At 38.8% G+C, this 27,798-nt stretch overlaps 1 protein-coding gene across 1 annotated transcript; it reads left to right on the forward strand.

Moving 5' to 3' along the window:
• kcnq1.1 (potassium voltage-gated channel, KQT-like subfamily, member 1.1) lies at window positions 1-27,798 on the forward strand. The gene is made up of 17 exons (XM_026377650.1): window positions 1-569; window positions 6,957-7,047; window positions 10,892-11,018; window positions 11,225-11,303; window positions 11,497-11,593; window positions 14,785-14,925; window positions 17,632-17,742; window positions 18,044-18,139; window positions 18,319-18,435; window positions 19,568-19,706; window positions 21,889-21,945; window positions 23,211-23,340; window positions 25,484-25,559; window positions 26,548-26,642; window positions 26,826-26,872; window positions 26,971-27,032; window positions 27,169-27,798. Exons 1-17 carry the CDS (start codon window positions 205-207, stop codon window positions 27,430-27,432), a joined length of 2,094 nt encoding a protein of 697 aa, XP_026233435.1. The 5' UTR covers window positions 1-204; the 3' UTR covers window positions 27,433-27,798.

Consider the following 27,798-nt stretch of genomic DNA (forward strand, 5'->3'; position numbering starts at 1 on the left):
AGCTGTGAAGTAACTGTTAAGAAACACCGTCCTGGTGATCTGGGGCATTATTAACTAAGTTTATGGCACAGTTGTAGACGCTTGATCTGGCGCGCAACAGAAGGTGAGCCCACATGGGCGAGCATTTGTTCCATTGAGTCAGTGACCGGAAAAAATAGCTGTGGAGAAGGTAAAGCAGCTTCTGAAGAGTGAAGGGGAGCTACAATGTCTAATCCCGCACCCTATCAGGGGAACTCACGGAAGTCTTCAAGTTTGGCGCGTGAGAGGAGACCACCGGATTTGGAGCTGTCGGAAACCACGTTCAGCAGCGTGCCCGAGCTGGAGACGCCACCGGACAACGACACACTTTCTGGAAGAGACAAAATGCCTGGGGACGGCAACAGCACCACCGGGATGCCCGCTGTTCCACTCCACCCGTACTTATCTCATCCCCGGATGTCAGTGCGAATGTCGGTGTACAGCACCGGTCCAATCCGTCCCGTCCTCACCCGCGCCTACATCCAAGGACGCGTGTATAACTTTCTGGAAAGGCCGTCCGGGTGGAAGTGCTTCGTGTATCACTTCACAGTGTGAGTGTTTTGTTTTTTTATTTATTTTTTTATTTTATTTTATTTTCATAACCATCTAGATCCATGGGGCATTCAAGGGTATAATTGCAACTCTAAGATCCTAATTAAACAGGGAGTTAATTGCGCACGTAGAGCACTGAAACTACAAAGAACTGTTAATCCTGTGAGTTTTAGAAAGATGCCGCACAGATATGGCAGCACAACTGGAGGTCCCTCAAGGAAAATTAGACGGATATTTTAGTCCAGCCATAGCAGATTAAAAAACACTACATCATTCATCTCAGACAAAAGATGTCCTCACAGGAGCACTAGCGGAATATTATACAGATCTTTCATTTGGGAAACTATTTTCCTCAGCATCACTGAGCATTTAATTTTCCTGAACAGTGCGCGCGGCAACACACAGGTGTTCCTGCTCTGCAGTTTAGTGAGTCTAAATCTAACGCAACCTGACAAGCAGTGTCTACCTTTTCTTTTTTCTAACTGACAGTATGACAGCATTTGAGACTACCTGTTTTCTGAAAATGAAATGTAAATAATACAGCATGAGGAGGAGAGTTTAGGGGAGCCACTATCATGAAGATGTCAGATGTTGTTTTTTCACCTATACCTGATCTGACAGCTTGTCACACAGCTTGGAAGTGTTTTAATTCAGACAAATTAAATGTTGTTACTACTAATATACTCTACCTCTCTATACAACTAATGCCAAAGGCTTAAGCTTTGTTTTTCATGGTATAACCTGTATCCAAAAAAGTGACAGTCCAGCAGATCCAGACTGGAGTGTTCAGGCACAGGTTTAGGAATGCAGGCTATGATCTTCCAGCTCACCCCCATGTCTGACTGCACTTGCTGGCACTGATAGCAGGCAGCTAAACTTGGCTGTGTGAGTATGTGTGTGTGTCTGTGTGTGTGTGTGTGTGTGTGTGTGTGCTGTGGAGGAGGTAGCAGCCCTGTCTGGCACTGCCACCCTGTGACCCTGCGGTGTCGGAGGGGACGTAGGGGAATGCAGCCTGTCGGAGCAGGTTAGAGTCTCAGTGACTCAAAGGGAGCATGAGCAAACACACAATACACAATAGTATAGAAGCTAATAGCTACCGTGATTTTAGGAGAATCTCAGTTTAGCCGTTAACACTTTGAATAGTAGAATAGTAGTAGTAGTATTATATTATTTGACATTATGACAGGTACATGTAAAAAACAGTGCTTCAGTGATTTATCCGTCTTACGTGCTGATTCCGAGAAAGCACAGAATGAATAAAATGAAAGCAAACACGACAAAGCGGTGATCAAATTACAAAATCAATGTTTTTCATAAGCCACAGCATCCGTAGCACATATTACTTCTTTGGCTTTGGTTGATATGGAAAACTGTCCCAGTCAGCCCTGATGGTTGTTCCTTTGCTGCAACGCTCACATTAACCTATTGTTAAACAAAGTTCCCCTGCTCAGGGTGCCTAAGAATATCCTGCCCTTCTTCCACAGGGAATAAATATTGAGCAGGTGTGTTATAGATTTGCAGAGGTGATGCTGCAGTTTGTAGTCTTGCATTGCAAAATTGCACAAAACATAGTAAATGCTGAATAATGGTTTCATTTCTAACTCTGACTCTATTTCTTAGGCTGCTGTATACGTTGTATACGAAGGTGAGAGTTGGTGCGTGTACACGATCAAAGTCGAGCAAAGTAGTTTTGTTGTTTTTCATTAGGCATGTTCAGTGTGCTTTAGGTGAAAATCTCTGTATTCCATAATAGGATCAGCTGTTTGTTGTAAGAGCATGTTGGCAGGTTGGCTGACCATGCAGCAGGTATTCAGTTCAATGCCTCCTTGTTTTGCAAATGTTTGAGAGAGAGAACACAGTTAAGAACAAGTACGACCTTATCACTGACCCAGAACGCAGACGTCAGATTTACCCGAGGCCTTATCAGAGATATCCTGAAGTGTGTGTTTGCACATGCATATGTTTGTCAGTTTGTGTGTATGTGGTGATACAGTATGTTCACAGGGACTCCAGGCTGTTTATTTTGGTAAATGGAAAGCAACAGTGCATTTTTCTGACTAAGTTTTATTCTACTCATAAAGTAAATCTCATGCTCTCCTGTTAAACACTTTCAAAAGAGATTTATCTGAGACTTTTATCACTGTGTTATTTAACTTGTGTTGGCCTGTCTAAAGTCTGCTGCAGTCTACACAGTGAATGCAGTAGTTTAGTCTGGAGCAGCATGGATCCATCCCACATGCTGTTTATGAATGAGGAGGAGAGTTAAGAGAAAATCCAAATCCGTAAGGGATTTTCTGACCAGAAATCAAAACAATATCAAGCCGGAAGAAGTAAATTAGGATGCAGTATTTAATGATTTAACAAACAGGGCAATAGTTCATTCTTTGCTATTCTTTTCAATTGACAAAACATTTTTGACAGGAGCTATTTGTATTTATCTTGTCTTTCTTAAACTCATTTAGTTCTCTACACTCCTGCTTCAGTCAACAACTTTCTTTTGAGTATATTTGGCAAAATAGAAGTGCTAAGATTTTTAACAAGGCACACAGACAAGGTCAGCGGTTGGTTACCACTTTTATCTTTGAACATTTAGATCATTACCAACTGGAGTTTTGGCTGAGACCTCGACAAGTGTAGTATTATTTTGGTTGGCCAAAATACAGGCGGGAGGTGATCAGGCATTAAAATATTAATAAACTTTAATAAGATGAATTTGAGGCTTTTGGCTGATTTGCTTTCTGCCTCTTTAACACTTTAAAGCAATACAAAACAGTGATAAAAATAAAGTATGACTGTTGTTCCAAACAGGATATTTGATGGTAAAAGCCAGTGACATGGTCAGCAGCGTCACTACTAAGTCTTATCCTGTCCCCTGCTTTGTCTCTACACTCACTGCACAACAGACTGCAAGTGAATCTTTCCATCAATAATAGATAGGAGCAATGCTTTGAGCTTTTGTTTAGAGTTCAGTGGTGCCTATGTAGCTGAGCCAATGTATTATTTTGTCTGTTGCTACACCAAGCCTGCGGATGCCAGACAGTGACACAGAGCCTGTATTATCTATAGTCCTGGAGGTAAAGGAAGTGAAATACAATGATGCAGTTAGTAGAGAGGGAGTGACGAGTCGGATAGTCTCAGATGGATTAAAAGTGAAGCACAAGTGTTTGCTCAGCATGCTGAGTGTGAATGTTAACTGGCGTTTCAAATGCCCTGAAATAATTGCAACTGAGCTTGACTGACAAATTACGAGCATTAACATACCAGAGCGTGTGATTTGCAAAGTTCGAGGTTTATTTGTATTTTTGGTGATCCTCTTAAAAAATCCCTCTGTCACATTTGCACATAAGATTTTATAAATGGTACTTTGTGCTAACATTGGAGCTTTTTTGTTTTTTGTCTAGTCTGCCCTGTTCTTCATACATAATAGTTTTCCTATTTACACAGGCTGCAGACTGTAGTTATTGTAATGTCATTTGCTGCGTCTACTTGTTCTGTCCTTTCAGACAGGACCAAGTCCTTTATTAGCTGCGTTACAGCCCATCTTCCCTGAGCAGGTCTCCCCTCAGTCTTTTATCTGTGTTGACGTGCGACGTGCATGTTCAAGCTCCTGTATGTGAGTATGTGTTATTTTAAAGAGGGGTATTTGGATTCCTGGCCAGTCTTCAATAAACTCGGACTGTAGCATGTGGTGATATGGGATCTCGTGGTGCAAACAAAGATTGGAAAGTAACTCCCTCTACACATAGTTTCCATCATGTCTGCTCATATAGGCACAGTGCAGTGATTCTTCAGGGTTGTTTTCTGAATAAACAATATTGACTAGATGACAGTACACCAAATGCTACCAGTATCCTGTTGCCAAGATACAGTATGCCATTCCCATACTGGATTTCTTCTGTGCCTCACAGCTAACTGAATCTCCATGTACATGGTGCTAAGAAAAAAGTATGTGAACCTTTTGGAATTTCATGGTTTTCTGCATTAATTTGTCATAAAATGTGATCTGATCTTTATCTAAGTCAAGAGTATCAGCAAATACAATGTGCCTAAAGTAATTACACAAAATAAATTCTGATCTTTCATGTCTTGATTGAGAACAACCATAAAAACCTCATAGTGCGAGTGAAAAAACTATGTGAATTAATGACCTCAAAAGAGCTAATTGGAGTCAGGTGTTAGCATACTTGGAGTCTTGTTAAGAAAATTAGTTTGGAGGTGTGAGCTACTTTGACTGACAATAATCACTTAAACCTTTGTCAATTAGCTCCACATAAGAAAAATTCCGCATTATGGAAGGACACCACGAAGGAAGCTGCTGCTTACTAAAAAGAACAGCACACCTGAAGTCTGCAAAAGAGCACATTGACACAGCAGTATTGGCAAAATGTTTTGTGGACAGATGAAACTAATATTGAACTGTTTGGAAAGATCAGACAATGCTACATTTAGCTCTGGATATCATGAAAACGTCACAATCATTAAGTATGGTGGAGGAAACATCATGGTTTGGGCCTGCTGTGCTGCATCAGGGCCTGGCACAGCTTGCAGAGATTGAGGTGAAGATGGAATGTGTGTTTCAAAAAATCCTTCAGAATAATGTGAGAATGTCTGTACATCAGCTGAAACTCGAAAACACTGGAGTAAGTTCACAACAGAATGGCTTCAGAAAAACAAAATCTACCTTTTGGAGTGACTAAGTCAGAGCCCAGACCTCAACCCAATAGAGATGCTGTGGAACGACTAAAAGAGAGCCACACATGAGACGTCCAAAGAATAAGACAGAGCTAAAGCACTTCTGCAGGAAGAATGGGTTAAAATTCCTCCTGAACAATGTGCAGGTCTGATCCACAGCTACAGGAAGCAGCTGGTTGAGGTTATTGCTGCCAAGGGGGGGTTCACCCAGTTATTAATTCTAAGGGAATTTAAATACTTTCTGCTATCACTATTAAGTTTTTATGGCTGTTCTCAAGACAGACAGACATGAAAGGTCAGAATTTATTTTGTCTTGGCACTGTAAACATAGTGCAGTGTGATTCAGTTCAGTTGGTTTCCCTTTTGTAATTTTGAAATACTAGCATCAAGGTTAATCGGTATGCAAACAGGAAATGAGCTTTCCAGCGGCTCCATGTGACTGTTGGCTGAATAGTCCACAAAACATTCACATGCTGTGTGTTCATTCAGAATTTCTGCCCTTCACTGCCACAACTCTTCGTCACCAATGTCAGTGAAATGTTAATCAGCTTGTCCTTGCACCAACCTTTCTGCAAAATCCATCCTGCTAACAGACAAACAGTTGGAATGAGGTGATCGCAAACAGGTAACCTGAACTTCAGCTCTGATAGTGGAGGAAATGATAGAGTAGCAATAATAAGGAACTGAAGCTGTACCTGGCTCGGTGCACTGAGGCACTGTGAAGTTATGAGTTTGAGAATGGCACATCACCTCCATTGCAGTCAGCCCTGTTCTCCTCCGCTGCCATGAAATTTGATCTCCTGCTTTGACTTTTACGAACAACTGTGAAAAGTAATGACTGAAATGTTACACAGTTTTACAGTATATGTAGGCAGTAAATATAAGCTCGTCTCCCAAATAACAAAAACACAGTCATAAAACACCCTGAAACGCTGCTGGTCTTCAGAATTGTAATTTCCGCTGAAGAGCTAAACATCCGAAAACTCAATCACACAAAAGAATGATACTTGTGTTTTTCATGTAGTGTCACAACAGCGCTCTCAAAGAGCTAAAATATCTTTCTCATAAGTAGGTGGAGGAGTTACAGATGTCTTATTGTTGCTGCAGCTGAAACACTTGTGACCTTGAGGGGGAAATAAGGAGAATGTTAAGGCGATTTAGTGTTTGTTGATACTGTGCATGTTAGGGTGTGCGCGTACGCAGACACCTGTGCGCTCCTAAGTTTATCGTGCTGTTTGCATTCATATGGTAGAGTTCAAATGTAGTATTTCCTCCAGAGGGCTGTCCTTGAATGTTTACTCAAATTCAGTCAGACACATTTCATGACAAAAATATAAAGTAATGTTATGCTGTCTTGAAACGACTTTTTCAAAGTTGTTCAGAAGCTCCGACTCAAACCAGACACCAAAGCTGACTGAAGATTTTCTGTCTAAATTAACGTGTGAAGTGTTGACATAAATATGAGGTGAAATGTTGAAAAGTAGACAGAGGAGACCCGTGTTTGCATGATTTGACTTGACTTGACAAGTTATGTGAAGCTTTGCTTTGGGAGAAAATTACATTTATTAATAATCAAAACCCAGTTGGATATTATTGTGCAACCGGATGAAATAAAAATTCAAGGAAATAAAAAATATAAAAACTTCATGACATTTTAATCAAGTCTGATGTGTGATCTGCTTCATTTTCCTCAGGTTTCTCATAGTTCTGGCTTGTCTGTTCCTCAGTGTCCTCTCTACCATTGACCAGTACCAGGCCCTTGCTCACACGACACTCTTCTGGGTGGTGAGTTGGAATCTAATTAAACAGAATATTGGATAAATAGAGACTGCCCTGCTTCAAGAAACCTTGTCATTTGTCCTAGAACCCTGTTATGACTCATACTTAGAAGATTGTGAGACACAACAATAGCATTCACAGCAAATGCCCCAAAACATTGGTGTTTAAAACGGAAGACCAATGTTTGTTCTTCAAAGAAATCAGTTTAACAACCAAACCAAGTTTACTTTAGACCTAAAAACATATTTCCCCAAACTTAGCCAAGTAGTTTTTGTACCTTAATTTAACATATTGTATAGTTATCAGTGATCTTTAACTCTTCATAGAGCCATGTGCATTAGTGTGTAATGCTGCTATATGAATTGTTTTTAATGGTTGGGAACAAACAACCAGTATGGCTGTTCAGGTTGGCGACTTACCCAGAAAACCAGAGGGCAAAGGCTACTCCACTGAAATCAATAGTTAATGGGATAAACGTAACCCTGAGACACTTGCTGCAGAGCACAGGAACTGTTTTGGTGATGGGTGAGTCACTCAAGCTCAGACAAAGGAATGCTCCAAGAAAGGATAAAAAGGACGAGGATTTGGTTTGAGGGGGCTGGAGCATGCCACGTACGACAAGTTCACCTTGGCCTAAGGATAATGGGATGAAATGGTCATGGTGTCTCACATTAGAATCTCAAATCCTGACAGTTTCTTATTGAATTCACCGAGATTAAGTCTGCTGCAGAGGCTCCTGTATATACAGTAGACCTGCAGCAAAAAAAACGTGTGAATTTTGTTTAGTTTTTTTTTGTTTAGTTTTTTTTTTTTTTTTTTGCGAATTTTAAAATGTACACTACATCCTATGATAAAATGTTTTGCTGTATTAAGTTCTCCCTCTGGAGATATTTAATCTTCTTATTCTTCTCTACTACATAGATAATGAATAATTAATATTTGCTATGCTACTAAACCTACCAAAATCTCCAACATTAATCTCCTCCAACCTCCACCCCACAGGGACTATTTTGTACTTTGTGCTTTCTAGTTTAGAGATATTTACTCTGACCCTGACAGTCTTTTATGTTGTTCTCCCCCACCACATAAGCGTCTCCTTTGTCCTGCTTTTTTATTCCTACACACTCAAGGTTAACAGAAACTGCTCTATTCTTTACTTGGAAATGCAGCACTGGCTGACAGTGTTTGTAGTACTGTATAGTAATGTGAGCAGATGTTTGGCAGATTGCCCAAAAGATCCACATTCTCAAAGGATTTGTTTGTCTTTTGGGTTCAAAATGACTGCGAACTACATTTTCCTTTTTTTTTTTATTCTGCAACTAAATCCTGGCAACAGAACCTGTTTTACTTGTGATGGGACTAAATAGCATCAAGTCACTTATCAACTTATTTGAAAGGCAGGATGAACAATGAACTTAGAGAACAGGGGATGACAGAGGTATAGTTTGAAAGGCAGGATGAAATAAGAGTCAAGCATAAGGGGAGGAAGTGAGACTCGACTGGGGGCGGTGATGAAAATGATTAATTTATCATTTAAAACACTGCTAACTCAAAGTCCACTTGCTTACTTGTTCTCGATTGCACAAAAGAAACTCTAAAAGGACATTTGCATTTATAGAAACGTAATCCCAAACATAAAAAGGTAAATCTACATAAAAACAGAATGCAACATGTCTCCAAAGAGTTGGGACAGGGCCATAATAACAGGTAAGTTGTAATAGTCTGTAAATATATGTGAACTAAGCAAGCAACTGTTGTCCCATTCCTGCCTGAGACAGGATTCTGGGATTTAAGATTCACCAAATATTTTCAGTTGGTGAAACGTCTGAACTGCAGGCAGGACAGTTCACAATCTTTTCAACTCTGGAGCCATGCTGCTGTCCTAAATGCAGTATATTGTTTAGCTATGTCCTTTCAGAAACATTTGATCTGTTTTCTGTGCTCTATTGTGATTAAATAGGGTTTACGGGATTTGCAAATTATTGCATTCTGTTTTTATGTAGCCTGTGGCCTCTTTTGAGATTTAAGAAAACCGTTGTCCAGAGGAACAAATATAGTTCTACTTTATTAAGAGAAAAATTAAGAAATAACAAGGCCTCCATGGTCTTTCATGGCCTTCATTGGTCCACAACATTGGATCCTGTCTTAAAGGAACCAATGGAAAACTCTAAACATGCATTAAAAAACAATAGGTAGGGACAAATATATAGCAGCATGGAACCCATACCACTAGCTTCAGCAAAAATAATATGTGCTCCGTGCTTCAAAATCTCATTTGTAGAAACAACAAAACGTTTTCACCTCTTGCACCAAACACAAACTGTGAGAAACCTCTATCGCGTGATCTGATCTGGAATTTGTTCACTTGTCATGTTGTAGATGTTCTGAACTTTTCAGTATTCTGATCACTTTTACACTTTTCTTAACATTTTCTGCAGCACGTAGGATCAACTGTTAAGCTTGACAAATGATTACTGATTGCTGAAGCAGAATTTGACAGTACAATCCAAACCCAAGGTTCATTTGATGCCAGCTGAGAAAACTCCATTTGTTGATGAAGATTGTTTTATACAGTCAAAAGCTCTGGCCCACCGCTTGCCAAGGTCAGAACTGTCAAACTCAGCTAAAAACTATTGTTTTTTTTCTCCTCTTTGCCTGCATGTGCTCCCTTCCTGATCATGCTTCGCTTTTTGGGTTTTTCAACCTTGAAGAATAACTCCTCAGTGAATAATCTGAAAAAAACAACATTTTACATACAGCGTTAGCTTCGAAGAGCAGAGTTTAACACATTAATAAACACATTTTCTTGCTGTTTTATATTCATGCATTAATCTTTGACTCTAATGACCCAATAATTCCCACCTGAGAACAGTTCCTGCTGTGCAACAAGGCGCACACTTCCGTCTCATCCCCCTATTTGTACCTCCATCATTCACTGCAAACAGTCATGTCACCACTACAAATCTATGAAAGCCACACAGCAAAGTTCCTTTTTAGATATCTTCATTTTTAAATGCTAACTAATGATTAGGAGATGCATGAAGGTAATTGCATTCTCATTCACACTAAGATCATTCATTTCCACATGTAGATGTAATTCTATGCTGAAACAGATTTTTTAATATCTGTTTCACCATCAAGGAGCACTGGAGGAAATAGAGCATGTTGGATGCATACTGTGTGTGTCAGTTATTGTCAGGTTGATTACAAATAATTAACAAGAAAATTAGGAAGTAATCTAGATGTGATGTGGTAAAAGCAGCTGCTTAGCTTATTGTAGCACAAGGTCTGAAACTAGGAGGAAACCGCTAGCCTGGCTCTATTTTATCCATAAAACCAGCACATGTCATTTTTACATTTATCTGTTCTTTGTATGGATTAAATAATGAGGTGTCTTGATTAGTGGGCATTACCATTAGAAGATTGTTAGGTAGATTGCTACCTTTAGACAGTCAGATAAATGTCATTAAACTATTTTTTGTCTAGATACATAATCGCCTTTACATCTATCAGGTCCGCACACATTCAGCAGGAATCAATCAGTGTTTCTCAAATAAAATGGTGATAAATGGTGTACCTGCTAAGTGAGAATCAATAAGTCTTAATGAACCGCAGTGGCATGTTCACTTCAAATGAGAAGATGCACTTAATGCAAAGGAACATAATAGAACAACTGTGCAACAGTTGCATCCATAATTCATCAGTATCTATTTAAAGCAAACTTTGTTAAACTCTGAGCAGATAATCAACGTAGCGCCGAATAACCTGCCTCAACATCTGACTTTAGTTTTCTTTCCCACCTGTCCATCATCCTCAGTTGTCAGTTCTGGTTCCCTCATTTCTCTGGCAGGAGATCGTCCTTGTGGTGTTCTTCGGTGTGGAATATTTTGTCCGCCTATGGTCAGCAGGCTGCCGCAGTAAATACGTTGGCATCTGGGGCCGACTGCGCTTTGCCAGGAAGCCGATATCTATTATAGGTGGGAAGACAGACACATATCTATGTGCATGCACACAAGCAGACCTATCATTCCTACAAACACAACCACTAAAGCACTTTGCCTCTACTTTATATTTTTCTATGACTTCTACAAACTATTTCCAGTTATGCTACACATCTGTACATTGAACATCTGCATAATTATTCATAGTTTTTCTCAAACCCCTTCATTCTTTGTCAACACAGATCTGATTGTAGTTGTGGCCTCAATAATTGTGCTGTCAGTGGGCTCCAAAGGCCAGGTCTTTGCCACCTCTGCTGTACGGTAAGTTACAGTGAATGGAAACAGTGTGGATAAAAGTATATGGACGCATTGTGTATTTCTTGTCTTCGGTTGTTTTATGTAGTTTGGCTAACCCCCTCAGACATCTGTGTGTGTGTATGTGTGTGTGTAGAGCATATACCCACATGAATTTGATGTGAATACACTGCATTTAAACACCACTGTTGCTTTCCAGCGGCATTCGCTTCCTGCAGATCCTGCGTATGCTCCATGTTGACCGACAGGGAGGAACCTGGCGTCTCCTGGGCTCTGTTGTCTTCATCCATCGGCAGGTAAGCAATTACAGCTTTAAAAGCACATTGCATTTAGGATCTAAAACCATCAGAGCCTGTGATTATTATTAGTAAGCTAGAGGCTGTCTGTCAGGGGATTAATAGTCTCTCCTCATCATGTAGGTTACTGTTTTTCATTTCCAGGCTGTACTGAGACAGACTCCTCATACAGCTTGAAGAATATTCAGCAGAGAACCACAAGAAAGGAGCTACTGTGCAATAGGTTAGGGTTTTAGGGTTATAGACTCCTCCGCAGAGTCTTCCTCCAGGGTATCATTCAGCTGAGATACAGAGGTGGTTGTGATTATCCCCAGTTGCCACAGTAGTTGTCTTTGATGTCTGTATAAAAACAGAGAGTAATGAGCAGCAGCAGAAATGTTGCTCAGCCACCTACTGCGCTTCCTTGGATTGGCCTTGTCTTATAACCAGATTGCTCCCAAAGGAGGCTGGTCATCAACAGTCAGTGCCAGTGCAGGCTGATCCCGGAGACATTTCCAAAACACATTCCTAAGTAATTCACCACAGGGTGTCACTCTACATGAATGAATGACACATTCATCTTATATCATTCAAACTATAATTACGAGCAGCTGAGTGGGAAAAAAATGTGCAATGCGTCTCTACTTCTACCTACATCTTCACTCTTTGTGTGATTCCAGTCAATCCGTTTTTTAACCGATAATCTGATTTTTTGCTTAACAAACTAAGTATCCCACCTTCCAGATGAAAGAAGCACAACTTAGGAATGTAAACTTGCATTAGTCTTGATTATGAACTGATGTATGAACTTCTCAAATTTATCATCCCCAATGTCATGAGCGAAGTACTAATTTCCACAGTAGCAAGAGTTTCATCCAGTATCGCTGATTTGGGTTGAGTCTTGATATGGCACACCTTACACCCGAATGCATAAATGGAGGCTGAGGCATGAGATGAGTGTTGGTTAAATTCACTTCTGATTAAAGGAATCAGAAACAAAGATGTCTTATATAAAAGGACTTTGTTCACAAGAACTATGCAGTGTATTTTTTTTTTCCTCTTTATTTTTCTCTTTTCTCTTTACTGTTTCTCTTTGAAACCTTTTTGGCTATAGAGTAACCGTGTTCTCTTTTAAGGCATCACACAGCCATGTGTTAACAGCTGGAGTTTTTTAAAGTCAATGCCGTTTTATTCCCTCTAATCAGTATCCAGTCTGTGTTACAACAGCATTTAAATAGTCGTTGTGGACCTCTCTAGTGCTTGTGGCTTGTAAACACAATTTGCACAGTTGCTGGCTCATTGGCAGATGGGAAGCACACGTTTCCTGAATTTGTTTGCCAGGTCACAGCAGCAGAAACACATCTACTAAACCTCAGGGGCCATATACCTGAATGCAATAAACATGGTTATTTCTAAGAATCATGCACTTATTAGTTTCATGCTGTCATGTTAGTTGAATGCATCGTCCCAAACATACATTTTGAGATCATATAAAAAAACAAACACAGAATTGGAGCACCAATGCCCAATAGTCATTGTTTTCATAGTATTCATGGTATTTGTGTAGGATAATGTAAGGAGATATTTGTGTTATTTCAAGGTAGACAAACACTGCCATTTCCTGGATTTTGTAATAATCTGTTGTTGCTCCCCCATAATGCTTTAAATAAATCTGGGAGTGACAGTTTTAGGCCGAGGCATAAATAAGAATTTCACTCATCAGAAATTCTGCCCAATCTAGTGTAGCGGGTGCTGTGGTACTCGGAGCGGTTAAACACAGTTTAAAGCAGGTAGAAGGTGAGTGCCGAACTCTCACTTAAAGAGCTCTTTCACAAAGTAGTAGTCCAATTACAGTCAGACTGGATAAGTACTAAGCCCAATTAGTCTTCCTGAGCAAATCATAGACAGCTCCTTGTTGAAGTTTGCAAAATGTTAGAGATCAGGTGTCTGGCTTTTAAACTAATTTATAATGAGGCCCTCTTTAGTGATTAGTGTTAATTATTGAGCATACCTTCTCAGTATAGTAGATTTCTTTTAGCCACATAAAGCACAATAGGACATTTCTGCTGATCCACTGTACAGTGTACTTGTACTCATATCTGTTGTGAGATAAGGAATAAACCTATGAATAATGAAATAGTGTTTGACGTGTCAACCAATTTGATATTTAGTCTTATTCTTAGTCCTGTGGTCAACAGTGTACGATCTTATCTGTAGTCGGATGTTCTGTCAGATGCATGTTTATTTTGAACAGACTGTGTTATATTCATAAGTTTGTATGGTAGTTTGTACACCACCATTTACATAAATTTGGGAAGACAATTTGACATTCTTGCAGACAAGACAAGCTGCATGCTAGACAACTGACTTATGCCCTGCATATTTATTAAAGCCCCAAAGTAATTTTCCACACAGAATGCTGTATATAATAATAAGGTAAATATTGCAAATAGATATTTATCTAAAATGGTGCCATCTAAAATGGACAAGGCCTGATAGAGATGAGTGGTAGTTATATTGTGCAAGTCCCAACACCACAAATTAAACAAATGTGTCTTAAGCAATTTGTCAAGCCACTTCTGGCTCCAATACTTTGTGACATATACTACCCTTACGTTACACTAACTACGTTTATTTATTGAACTCACCTTGTTTCTTTCAGCACTTGCGGTAGATCTAGAGGTAACAATCTCTTTCACAGTGATTTGTCTTGTCTGTTGTCCCCACATATCAGCCAGGGGGCGTTCTGCAGTAGGAAAGTGTTTTTTCAATTGATTACTTTGGTTTCTGTGCAATTAGAAAGTTGCCTGTAGAGCAAAACAGTTTACCCCCGCTTTCATGCTGAACATGTACAGTGTTTGGCAGTGTTTTTTACAGACAGAGAGATAGAAGCTCCAGAAGTCTCCTGCATATTAATAGCAACTCCCAGACACCTGCATATTATATACAATATCACAGTAAATGGCTATTTCCTCTTTTCTTGTCAGGAGTGCACTTGTCATTTGTCTTGTACAGAACTTTGAGGAAGAGTCACAGCGATGTCGAGGCTGAGCAGAATTCAAAGGGCTTTGTTGAATTTGCGAATTGTCAACTCCCAGAGACTGATTTGTACTTCCTCATTCAACAAATATTATTTAGTCATACTCATGTGATTGCATCTTAATGCATTAATATATAGTTATTAATATGTCTTGCATTTGTGTGTATTTCAGGAGCTGATCACTACCTTGTACATTGGCTTTCTGAGCCTGATCTTCTCCTCATACTTTGTCTACCTGGCAGAGAAAGATGCAGTGAGCAGCAGCGGCTCCACTGAGTTCGGAAACTACGCTGACGCTCTGTGGTGGGGAGTGGTAAGAAGGATATGCGTGTTAGTTTGGTTATCACTGCTAGACATGGGATTTAGGGTTTTTCAAACCAACCTTGTTCAGTCACTATTCTACAGCTCTGATACATGAAGTATATTTTGAAGTTTGATTGGATGAAATGTATTGTAGAATTTAGAAATCATTAATGAATTTATTAGAGATTTTAGTAAATATGCAAGAGATGAAAAGATAGACTCCACCAGATTTGTTTGTGTGGTAAATATAAAGCCCATGTGGCACTTTATCTTGTGTTACACTGTAAGCATTGGGGGAAGCAGCAAGCCTGACTCTGTCCAAAGATAAAATATCTGCCTACCAGCACCTCTATAGCTCACTAATTAAAGCATTGTGTCTTGTTAGTTTAATCTGTGCAGTGTAAAAGTACAAATTGCTGTATTAGGGGTGTTTACTGTGGCTAACCGTTTCTTTTATTCACCTCACTGAGATAAAAGATTTATTTTTTAAAACCGCCGTGGAAAACATGTCAAACAACATAAAACAAATATAATAACGCAACATTAACAAAACAAAACAGTACAACCACAATTTGTTAGTTGTATATCAAACTGCTGATGGGTCCAGGCAGATAGTGCAGCGTATTGCACATGTGCTGAAGTGAAGCAACTTTCTGCATCTTCATAACTTTATAATTACCTGTCAGACGTGGATGTGGTATCAATTATCATCATCATTCAACTGATTTAATCAGAAGGCGATGAAGTAAACTTCCAAAAATGTCAAACTATACCGTTAATCAACAGTTAATTAGGTCAACTTTACCAATTAAAGATGTTTTATTTATTAAAATGATTTATTAAATTATTTTCAGAACATCATTGCTTGAAGTAATTGTTGATTGAGCCCTAGGCTTGAATGGATTCTGTTACCAGCGTTAACATTGACATTAACTCATAATCTAATTCAGTGCAGTTGTAGTAATTTTCCCATCGTGCCAAAAGTAGGTTTTTGTAGCAACCACAGATTTGTTGTAAACAGTATTTTGGCAAGTTAAAGGTCAAAATATAGACTGTGTTTTATCTGTACTACTGTTGTTATAGTAGGAGTTGTGTCAGAACCCCTGGGCACATCCAGTGGGCTGCTCATACGAGAAGCAAAAACAAGCAGTGTAGAGAATACAGGATGAAAATATATTTGGAGACAATATCATCCACTCACTTCTTGGAAACTTCAGGGAATTAAATATTAAAAACCTTAGACACACACACACACATAGACACACATATCAGTCATAAAAACCTTTGTCACATAAATAAAGCTTTATTTAGCCTGCAACATTTATACATTACATACCTTGACCTTTACTGGCGTGTACTCAACCTCTCACAGCCTGTGTTTACTACATTTACTCAGAGTGCGCTAACTTGTAACTGAGAGCCAGAGTGGTGGAAAAGGTTCAAGTTGGGGCTGGAGGACCAGGGAAACATACAGTACAGTACAGAAGAATGAAGCCTCAGTAGTGTAGTAGTACAGAAGTGTATGTAGACACATTTACATTTATTTAGTTTTCGATAACCAATAACTTAGTAAATAATAGAGTTAATGGAGAATAGACTGCAAACTACTATAGTAATGAATCAGAGGGTAATTCAGAATATATAAGTAATGGGAAACAGGGTATTAGATCAGTTAAGATTAAATCCATGTACCAACTGTCATTGTCATTTTCTATGTAAATACACTTTATACTACTACTACTCATTAACTTTCATTAACAAACTAGTTTTGAATAGACTCCCGTGTTCTTAGTTTGAATATGGGAATACATTTTTTGAGAATCTTGTTGGATTGTTGTCAATTGTGAAGTCCTCAGCGAAGATTATAGCTCACTAATTAAACCACTTAGAGTCTTAACTTTTCAGATGTGTGATGAATTAGTCATCATAGTTTGTGCCACTCAGTGCTGAGTCAGCATTAATCAGTGACTTATGAAGATAATTTCTGCTATTTTATTTCACAGATACTTATGAGCTAATCATTACCTACTGATTGATTAATATAGTGTCCCCCCTGTCATCATCATTATCCCCAATTTAGTCCTTGGCTTGTAGTTATTCAGGAACTACTCATTAACAATAATTATCAGGTTGCTCCCTATTAGTTCCTGACTTTTCCCTCATTATTGTGGAAACCATTTTCTATTAAAGAGCTTTTAAGCTTTTTAAGCAGTGTTATTGCAGTGTTGGTAAATACCAACAAACTAAAATAAGGTGGTGAACATTGTAAACATCCTAAATGTCATCATGCTGCTGTTGTCACTGTGAGCATGTTACATAGTGAAGTGAAGGTGCCTCACAGAAATGAACAGAACTGCAGACTGTAGCCTGGGGCATTTTTCAGGCTGTCAGTGTTTTAAGTCGGGGTGTTGGAAAAGTCTCCTGTCTTGTTCTCATGACTCAAGCAACTAAGTCTCAAGTTCACCACTCTGTGGCCCTAAAAGGTCAGACGCAAAAGTTTCTGCTGTGGATCGTTTTCTCTTTCACCAATTTATGAAGTGTTTGAACATCCCTACCAGCTGTTTTTAATGTTTACTGAAGACATACAGTGTAACGTTACGTTATCATTCGCATTTGAGCCAATTTTTTAAAAGTTTTGTAGCCCGCGTATGATTGTCACCATGTACAGTAAAGGGTACTACAGGATGTTTCAGTTGTCATATTTTGTTTTTCAAAGGTGACAGTGACTACCATTGGCTATGGAGACAAAGTTCCACAAACCTGGATTGGAAAGACCATCGCATCCTGTTTCTCAGTGTTTGCCATTTCCTTCTTTGCCCTGCCTGCAGTAAGTGGGCAGAGAAATTAAACAAGCATTTTTCCAGTGTTTAATTTTAGTAATATACAAATCTGAAAAACAAATAACATACATTAACTTGAGAAATCATTTTATTGTTGTTAACATTTTATTTTTATTTCTATTCACCTCTCTAAATAAACAAAGCGATTAATAGACTTCCATGGCATTAAACAGCAGACTATTCCCACAACTTAATGGGATTTCTGTCTTCTGCATCACGCTGCTTCCTGTGAATGTGTTGCTAAAACTGAATTAATGAGCAGTATCTCTGGCATGTTCTTGTTCACAGGGAATCTTAGGCTCGGGCTTCGCCCTGAAGGTGCAGCAGAAGCAACGACAGAAACACTTCAACAGACAGATCCCTGCAGCTGCCTGTCTCATTCAGGTATTCAGAAAATATTGAAGCAGGCCAACAACACAGCCGGGGGACTGAACTGTCTGGGAGTCCGAGTCTTATTATTGAGACTATCCTTTCATATAACCCTTACTTTCTTTCCTGTATGGCATACATGTTGGCATGAAATTTTGTGCAACCAATATATTGCTATTTTCACGCCCCTCCAGACATCGTGGAGATGTTTCGCCGTGGAGAACTACGATTCTGCCACATTCAAGTTATTTTTGAGAAAGAAGTCTAGCATTCCTGCCTCCTCTCTGTCCACCCCCAAGCCCAAGAAATCGGTTAGTAATCATTTTATTGATTTCACTGTAACTGTTTTTTACGCTCAGTTTCCAGTTTATTAGGAACACAAAGGCAAAGCTATTGCTGTCTGAAGCAACAGCAGTGCAACCCTGTAAATCCGACCTTCAAGTAGGGTAAAATGTGCTCTTTTTATGGACTTGGAACCAGCTTCAAGTGAGGTGTTGACTCAGCCTGGTGGTAGTAGAAGACAGCAGTTTGTGGTGGTGTGGAAGGGTATCACTCTAAAGTGAGAGTGGTATCTAACATTTATATCGCTGATATAAATATGATGGACAAAATACTCGCAAAGCCTCTTTAGAAAACACAGTTCATTTGTTTTCAGTTAGCTTTTTTACCCATACTCATGGGAAACATGTATGGGTAAACAGTAAGACAGACTAGAAAAAATGCTAATGAGACAACACTGTAGTGTTTAATGTTAAAACTAACTAATCAATATGACTGCTGCTGCTGGGTATAAGTGCAGGCCTAGAATAATGAACACATTTTAAGTTGTTATGTTGTGTCAAAAGGTTCTCTACAAACGGAGTTTGTTTTTTTTAAGTTAGGAAATGTCACAACAGCAGTATCAATCATCTAAAGTATTCTATATAAAATAGCTCTTTTATTGACTTGACACTGTGACATCTATTTTTGTGCTTTTGTGTTTAGACTCTGAATCGATTCATTACTCTGTGTTCATTTTTGGATAAAAGCGCCAAATGACTAAAATGTAAATGTCATGGTAGACAGGGGTCAGCATGGGATACCTTTATTACTGGCCATGATCGACAGGTGTCAGGATACACAGTGCAGTTCAGCTTGCTGTGTTTGGGGCAGCATAGCTGCAGACACTTCATGCTGTCCATATTGTTGTGGACAGTGTTGTGGCCCATTAATGAATGTCTGATAAATTAGCTTGCATACGTATATCTGCATTTTTGAAAATTACAACCATTTAACTGTGGAGAATATTTTGTTTCAAAGGCCAAAAATGCCAATTGAGCATGGATAGATAAACACAAAAAGTTTCATTGTGTTGTTGAATTGCGTCATTCAAGTGTCTAACACTCACCTTTGTTCCTCCACAAAACACTTTGTTAAGCTGAGATGTTTGTATTTCTCGGGCAGGTAAAGATAAGGAGGAAGGCGAAGAGCACTGACAAGGACAACGGTCCAACTTCTCCCAGAGTTCCCAGCATCACCTTTGACTCTGCATTTGACAGTGGAAGGGAGCTGAGTTCAGATGTTTACAGCACTGTGGGCACAGGTACCAAGCAATTGAGACATTCTGACAAAATCCACGAGTCTTTCAGTGTGTGGTAAATGTTAATGAGCTCCTGAGGTCATACACGTGGTTTCATTAAAATCAGAATAAAGAAAATGTCAAACAAGATAAACATAAACATGGAAAAGAAATGAGGAATTCACTGGAAACAAGGCGTAAAGTCAGTGATGATACAGGAAAAAGGAAATGTTGGATTCATACTTCAGTTGTTGGTTTGCAGCCACAGGAGGGGGGGGGCTTGGGCACATTGCAAACATTACAGATGGATGACCATGCTGCAGCAATAAAATATGGGGTTGCTTTTATGAGTAGGAACTCCAGCAGTGCATTGCTGAACATACAAAACTGCACACAACATGCTGGATCACTGTAAAAGAGCTGCATATACTGCATTTAGTGTAATATAACCACAAAACATAGAAATGTAGTGATAACAGCCACCATTATAACCCCTAATGATCCAAACATCTTTAGAATTGTTATCCATACTTTCAATATGTCTGTCAGTCAGATTTTACTGATTCATCAACCCTAAAAACTTGGATAATTCTGTTTCATGTTAGATATGATGATTTTCATTGCAAATCATTTTTACATTTTCTAAATAGATCAATAGTGGATAGATAAGCAGTGATCTTCTCACAGACTTGAAATAAAGGTAACCTGTATTGAATAAGCACTTAGCTGTTTCAAAATCAGCCACTACTTCAATGTCATCATTGACACGGCTCCATTCGTCACTTCATTTTGTCTAATCATTTCATTTTCCACATTTATTTATTTTTCTCCCTCCCTCACGGTGTTTCTTCATGTTTGATTCTCATTTAGCATTTTACATTAATTTGTAGGCCCTAGAATTTGAAAGGATATTTATCAATAATATTAATCATCATCATTACTATTATCAGTGCTGCATGGAGGGCATTAATGGGTTTCTGTTCAATGTGGATGAACTAGGGTAGTCTGTTTACTCTTAAAAGGAGACAAATGTGGATGCTTTTACCGTGGCCATAATATGTAAACATGTAACTGGATCATGCTCTTTGTTGTGCTTTGTTATATAACCTCTTTCTTTTACACCAGCTGGTAACCTGAAAAAGCTGCCTGGGTGCGTGACTGCTCTGCTGCCACCAACATGTAACTGTGCAAACGGTTTTGCTGTGCACTCAGATCTCAGCACAACAATAGGATTGAATTTGCCCAGTTGTATGCGTGTCACTTCTCTTCGTGTCCACTGACATCAGCGTCTTTGATTTGTAGCTCAACAGAAACTCCAGGTTGAACTGCACATCGAACAGCTACAGCACGCTGCTTTTAACTATGAATCATTTCACTAAATTACCACATTGCCATCTGGTGTGTGGTTGTATTGACTGGACACACACGTCGATGGTGGCTCAAGTGCTCAGCTGCATACTGAGTTATCAACAAACATTACTGTTCTGAATGGATTTTCAGACAACATAACCTTGTGCAAAATCAGCCAATTAAGTCCTAAACTGAGCTTGCTGGTACTATACTGTATGTGTTTCTGTGTTTTATATTGTTAAGACTGAGATTTTGACATTTTTCTTGCTGTTGCTGATTTTGTAAACTATTTTTTCACTTCATTTCTTCCTATAACTGATTACGTTTAACAGTCATAATAAGGTCAGCCTTTTTTTAACCTATGTTTCTAGATTTCCTTTTTTCAACCAACTTAACTGCAGGTTTCCTTGCTTGTGTTTTTTTTTTTTTTTCTTCCTCTCTCGCTGTTTGTCCGTGTGTCCCGGTTGAGAAGGATCCCACACTCTGGGAGGATGTGGTGAGCTGCTGTTAGTGTCCATGTCCAGCACTTATCCTCAGTAAACTCACTGTCCTCTCCTTCTGTCTAACTCAACAACATCCTGTACAATCACTTTATTCCCAACCCAGTCTTCTAAACTTTCAGTTTCCAGACAACTACAGTAATTGAAATGTTTACAATTTCAATTACTACAACTGCATGCTTTCTTTTATTATATAAGTATATATTTTTTAAGGCACGATCAATTAATTATGTGTTGCATTGTTTTACATCTAAGAATAATATTTGCATTCACAGGTTTTAACTAACATCACTGTGTCATTTATGCCCTGTGGTAAATGTTGTTCATGTTTGCGTTTCTTATTGTCTGTGCTTCAGATCGCCAGCAGTCCTGGACGTCTTTGTCCTCCCTTCAGTTTAGCTCGCCATCTCCAGGTAATGAATGAGTGATTTCATGTTGCTTTGTCTCTCTGTAACTGAGTAAGTAACTGATTTTGGTAGAAGAGAGTTAACATCAATTTAAATGATGGTATATGAAGTGAGAGGGTTGCACAGATGAAACCGTGTGTGTGGTGGATGATTACAGAAGTGGTTAAAACTGTTCTCTGTGCTTTGTTACTGCCAAATATCAGTTGGCTTGTCGGGGCTTGTCACATAAGATCTGTTCTAGTTATCAGCTCAATTAAATCTATTTAAAGCCTGTTTTTTAGTTTCACTTGTCAGCAGAAGAGCGGTTGTGTCACACATCTCTAGCTATGGGAGTTTTAAAACACTACATTGAATAATTGAAGTAATTAACAGGTTTTCAGCTTTCTCCAACATCTCTTCTAAACTGGACACATGTCACAGCTGGAGATGGCGACAAACATGTGCAAAGCCATGCATTTCAAATTATGGTCACAAATTGGAGATTACCTGGTTCTTTGGTGTGTGCTTTGGATTTTTATAAATCTATAAATTCTTTGGTTTTTTGATAAAACAGCAAAGCCAAGACCTAATTTCAAACCAAACTTTTGGGATATTGTTTTTCTCATAGAACAAGATATGCTTTACACACAAAGAGCTTTCTCGCAAGTACAAAGTATCAGATTTGGGAATTGTTGTGGTATATATCAGACCTCAAATCAAATCAAAACAGGACAGGGCAGCCAAAGGGGAAAAAAAAAGAACAGATATAGTCAATAATATTTTTCTCTTGGTTGTTTGGTTTGTGGCAAGATACAAATTGCATTAACTATCAGCATGTGACATTTGTGAACTTCATAAATCGTCTGTCTCACTTGTTTGTCCAAATTAAACCCTGTCCACCTTTGCTCAGTGTGGCTAAGGAAACCACGGCTGTAAACTCATATCTTTTTTCCCATCCAAAAAGGACGCGTCTGTCTTACAGAGCTATGTACAGATCACACAAGGTCAAAATGTTCCCACAATGACAAGGCCTTCCGCAAATCTTTAGGGATTTTGAGAAGCCACTTTAGTATTTATTTTCATCATTAGCCACAGCTGTTTTCTATGGCTGTGGCTTTTGCCTTAGCAAATTAATGTAACATACATAATTGTCTTTTTCAGTCCACCATAGTAGGGTATACATCATTGGTACAGCTAAAGAGACATAGTGACCTGTAACAGGCTGCACAACTGAGTCAGCACATATATATTAACTACAGTATGTATGTGTGTGTTTGCATATAATTATACAGTTAAAAGAAATGCTGGCCTTTTAGATGCCCACTCCTCTGGCCCCCTCCAGCGGAACTGCAGCTTTGCAGACGACCTGGAGCTGGAGTCAGAGCGAGACAGTGATCTGGTTCCTGCCTCTTCAGTATCACAGTGAGTTCAGCACCAATCTGCCACAACACTGATACAGCATTTATGTGTGAATGCAGTTTAATGACCATGTTGGTGTGCACATTTTTTACTGTTCATAATTAACCTTTTTTAATGTCCAAACCCCAGAGTGCTCCTGTCTCGGCTGTGTAATAATTCTCTATTAGAGGAAGTACTCTGAGGCACTTGCTCAGTGAGAGACTGAGAGTGATATGAGGAAATGAGTGTTAAGTAACTGCAGTGTAAGAAAAGTGTGCGGTAAGTTAAACAAATAGAGCGACGGTTTTCACCCATGGGACTTCCTATCTGAACGGTGGGGTAATGATGCAGAGTGGGAATTGCATGCAGCAGCGTTGTTGGCAAAGATCACTCTGTGCTCTGCTGACTCCAAAATACATAACCAGCTGTTCACACAGAGCAATGCCGCATCAAATCCCATGTTAAATTGAGCCATCACAAGACACCACTGCTTGTTATATCTGTCATGAGAAAACACTGAATTTAAAAAAAAACTTTAAAAAGTGAGAGGGTTAATCATATTTTTATTTCAGCAGAAGCTGAATATATGATTATATTGCCTTTAGTTAGGCAGAAGGTACAATTTATAGTTTTGTTGTTTTTAAAGGTTTCTCATTTATTTTGTAACATTAAAGAAAATGTCTAGGCCTAAGTCAGAGGGTATTAACTTTTGCATTTAGGCGGCATTATTTATTAATAGTGACATTAAGACTTAGTTTTGCCCAGAAGGAAACTTCTTTTCTCATTTGAACCTCATATTAGCTTCTATTTTGTATAAAGAAACAGGTGAGACAAGGGTCACCCTCAAGATGTAAAGGAGATACAAGGTTACTTTCTTCTCCCCTGGAGAATAAAACGAGAAATATTAAAGTTAATATGGAACAAAGTGGACACAGCACATTACTTCCCAATGTATTAGCTACACCTGGATAAAACCAATGTTGAATAATACAACAGCCTTGGAACGAATCCTTCAATTCACAAGGGTTATAATGTTCAGTGTTGTGTGGCAATTTTCTTTTTCAAAAGAAAATGAACAAATTTCTTGTTCTTCCCCAGATGAGAAGAAAGGGAGCTGTGTCCCTTTTGTTTCCAGAATAACTGTTCAAATCATTTATTGAGTGTAAGAGCAACATAATGATTTTTGTGTAATTAGTGTTTTTTTTTTTTCATTATTGCTACTTAGATAGAGATATGAAATGAAACATTTGCTACATGCCTAGTACATCGTAGAATTGTTTTCTGTGAATCCTTTCAGTGTAAACAATATGAATCACAATCTATGCCAGATGCCATAAATACATTTTATAATACCTGTAGCAATATTGGCACATTTTGACTAATATGTTCACCAGTTGTTTTGAAAGAGAATCACACTCAAAATGATTTCATGAATGAGAATGAGAGTCAACCAGCTAAGACCCTAGGAAGAAATAATCTGGCACATCTGATGCAAATCCACAAGTTGTTGCTTTAACCCCATGCTTTTCCAGTTTTACTTGTTCAACATAATATTTGAATTTGTGAGCTTTAGACGCACAAGAAAATGTTGAGTGATTCCTGTAAAGATTCTTACTTTATAGAGTTAAAGTAATAAAGTGTTAATGTCGGGGTGAAAACAAGAAACTATTTCACTATTCAAACTTTCAGTGTCTGTCGTTAGAGTTGTTTCTGGTTTTATCACCACCCAACTGTGGAGAATGGATTTCTATAATAGCTCACCGAGCACATTATTGACATTTTATGATATAATGCCAACTTGGCAGAGTGTTATGAATGGTGCACGTGAAAATCAGCGCAACTCTTTCACCTATGTGGATGTGACAAACAGCTCACTGCTCTCTCCATCACATATTAATTTAGTTTCCTGGCTAATGAACCCTGATGAGGAACAGATCCGTAATAAGTTCCAAAACATAACACAGTCTTAGTGCACTACAGTCTGTTTTTATTGACTTTTTTAGAGACACACAAAGACCCAAATCCTATGATTTGTTCCTGCTGTTTTGGGTAGAAATAAAAAGCTAGAATCTAAATGTAAGCCATGTTTTCAGAAGATCAACCTAAACTTGTAGGTTTTTGCATGGTAAGTCTAACATGAACACATTCATATGAAAATCTTACACAGATTGACGGAATCTCACAGAAAAGCCATCCGGGTGGTCCAGAGATTGCGTTACTTTGTGGCCAAGAGGAATTTTCAAGTAAGTATTTTTCAGTAAGTAAATGTTTCATTTGAATGTATTAGAAATTATTTTATTTTAAATCCCCATTATACAACATTTACTGTTTGAAAATAGTTACTACAAGTTATTTCACAAGTCTGTTACACTGACTTGTACTAAGGTGACTAGCATCTTTGCCATTGCCACTGTGTGGCCAGCTTATAAGTTACTGCGATGTGTAACTTGTTGTCCTATCCTGGACGCTTTACAGCACCACACTAGACGTGACTAGTTCAGCTCATCATGGTCGAGCAAGCAGATTTAGGCACAACACTGGCAAAGAAAGCGTCAATACTGAAATGCTATGGCTGCAAACTAAACTAACTCTTCTTCCTGTGCACCAGTCAGGATTTGCACAGTCATGGTAAAAAGGAGGCAAATCGCAACTCGTATTTACAACGCTGAGCAACTGCAGAGGGAGCCAAATAGCAAAAGATCCTAATCTTACTTATTGGGGCTTTAAATGTCTGTTTACAGATAGTAAAAAAAGAAAAACAAAAGGAACATTTAGAATTGACTAACATTTCACTAATCTGACGTTTAGTCATCATTAAGTTGTGTAACTGCAGAGATTCAGCAGCGTCATAACTAATTAAACTGTGCAGCACTTTGATAGTTTATCATAACTGCCTTGTAAACTAACTTGTTTACTTGTCTTTTTTTCCCATTTCAGCTTAAAAACTTGAACTTGATTGATCATAGTGTGGTAGTGAATAGAAAATACTGTATGTATGTATATAATTCATATTGGACGTCTGGACTGGAGTGACAAGATCAGAATTAACAAAGATGACATGAATGTTTTACAAGAATTATTTATTTCATGTATTCGTTGAATTTAATTTTTTTGTCATTACGTGTCATTTTGTCAAATGTTTACTAAATGACACCTTTTTTATTTACAAAGGGCATTAGTCCCAAATTATCTTATTCATAGCATAGTTCTAAACATTTGTTCTCTTTGCAGCAAGCCCGTAAGCCATACGATGTGAGAGATGTGATTGAGCAATACTCTCAAGGTCATCTCAACCTCATGGTGCGAATCAAGGAGCTACAGAGGAGGTAAACTGCTCAACTAAGATGAGCTTCATATGAATTACTTCTCCTGAGTAATCAATGAAGAAATTGTAGATCTAAATGAAAAAAAAAAAACTCATGAAAGCAAGAGACTGGGGATAAAAAGAAGAAATACAGAGAGTGTAATTAGATATTCCTCTAACTGGAGCCTCCTGTTGTTTCTGTCAGACTGGACCAGTCTTTAGGGAAGATAACTTTGTTCCAGACGGGTTCAGGTAATGAATCACTCCACTGCTCTCTCAAAATATATTAGAGGAACAAACCACAGCCCTAATCCTCTTGTTTGGTTGTTAACTGTTTTCTCCCTCTGAAGACAAAGCTAAAGACAAAGGCACCAACTCTATTGGATCTAGACTCAACAGGATGGAGGACAAGGTATGATTTGTACAAAGCCAATGGAAACTAGAGTAATAGTTCCTCGTCTATGAGGTGTGAGGTGATTTGTGAAAGAGTGCGCACTGCAAAATAATTTGTGCGTGTTTAACTCATCAAATCTATTTACCCTTTATAGATAACACGCATGGACCAGACGCTGAACTGCATCGCAGAGTCCCTCGCTCTTCTGCTGGACCAGGGAGATGGCGGGGGGGAAGGTGGAGGCAGGCTGAGGCCACAGCTTGGACGGACCTGTAATGTCCTCCCCAGCCAGGACAGCCTGCCAAGCTATGACCAGCTGTCTTCATCGCCTTCTTCGTTGTCCTCCAACACCGCGAGCGTCGCACCACACCCAAACCCACCCCTCAACGTCACTGCCAGTCAGGATGAGAGCTCTTGAGCGCTGCCTGTCTATCTATCTATCTATCTATCTATGGCCTTATGATATTTATAGGAAATATCTCTGGGATAAATGTGAAAGAGGAACAGCACCATCATCATCATCACTGACATTTCGACTCTGATATTTCAGTATATTGTATCAGCCTTAGTTTTGTAGCCTTGAGGCGCAGAGTCTCTTCTTTCTCTTTTTCATTTGCCTTTTTTGAGTATTATACTTGAAACTAGTGTAATGCCAAAGACTCTGCCACTTCTGCAGTATCAGTAGAATGTCATTCAGTGCTCTATATCAATGTTCTTGGTAAATCACAAATTTGATTGCATCTGTCTTAGCGGAGCGACCTAACATTTAAATACTTCAATTTAA

The sequence above is a fragment of the Anabas testudineus genome, chromosome 3 (assembly GCF_900324465.2).
Source record: "Anabas testudineus chromosome 3, fAnaTes1.2, whole genome shotgun sequence".
Lineage (NCBI taxonomy): Eukaryota > Metazoa > Chordata > Actinopteri > Anabantiformes > Anabantidae > Anabas > Anabas testudineus.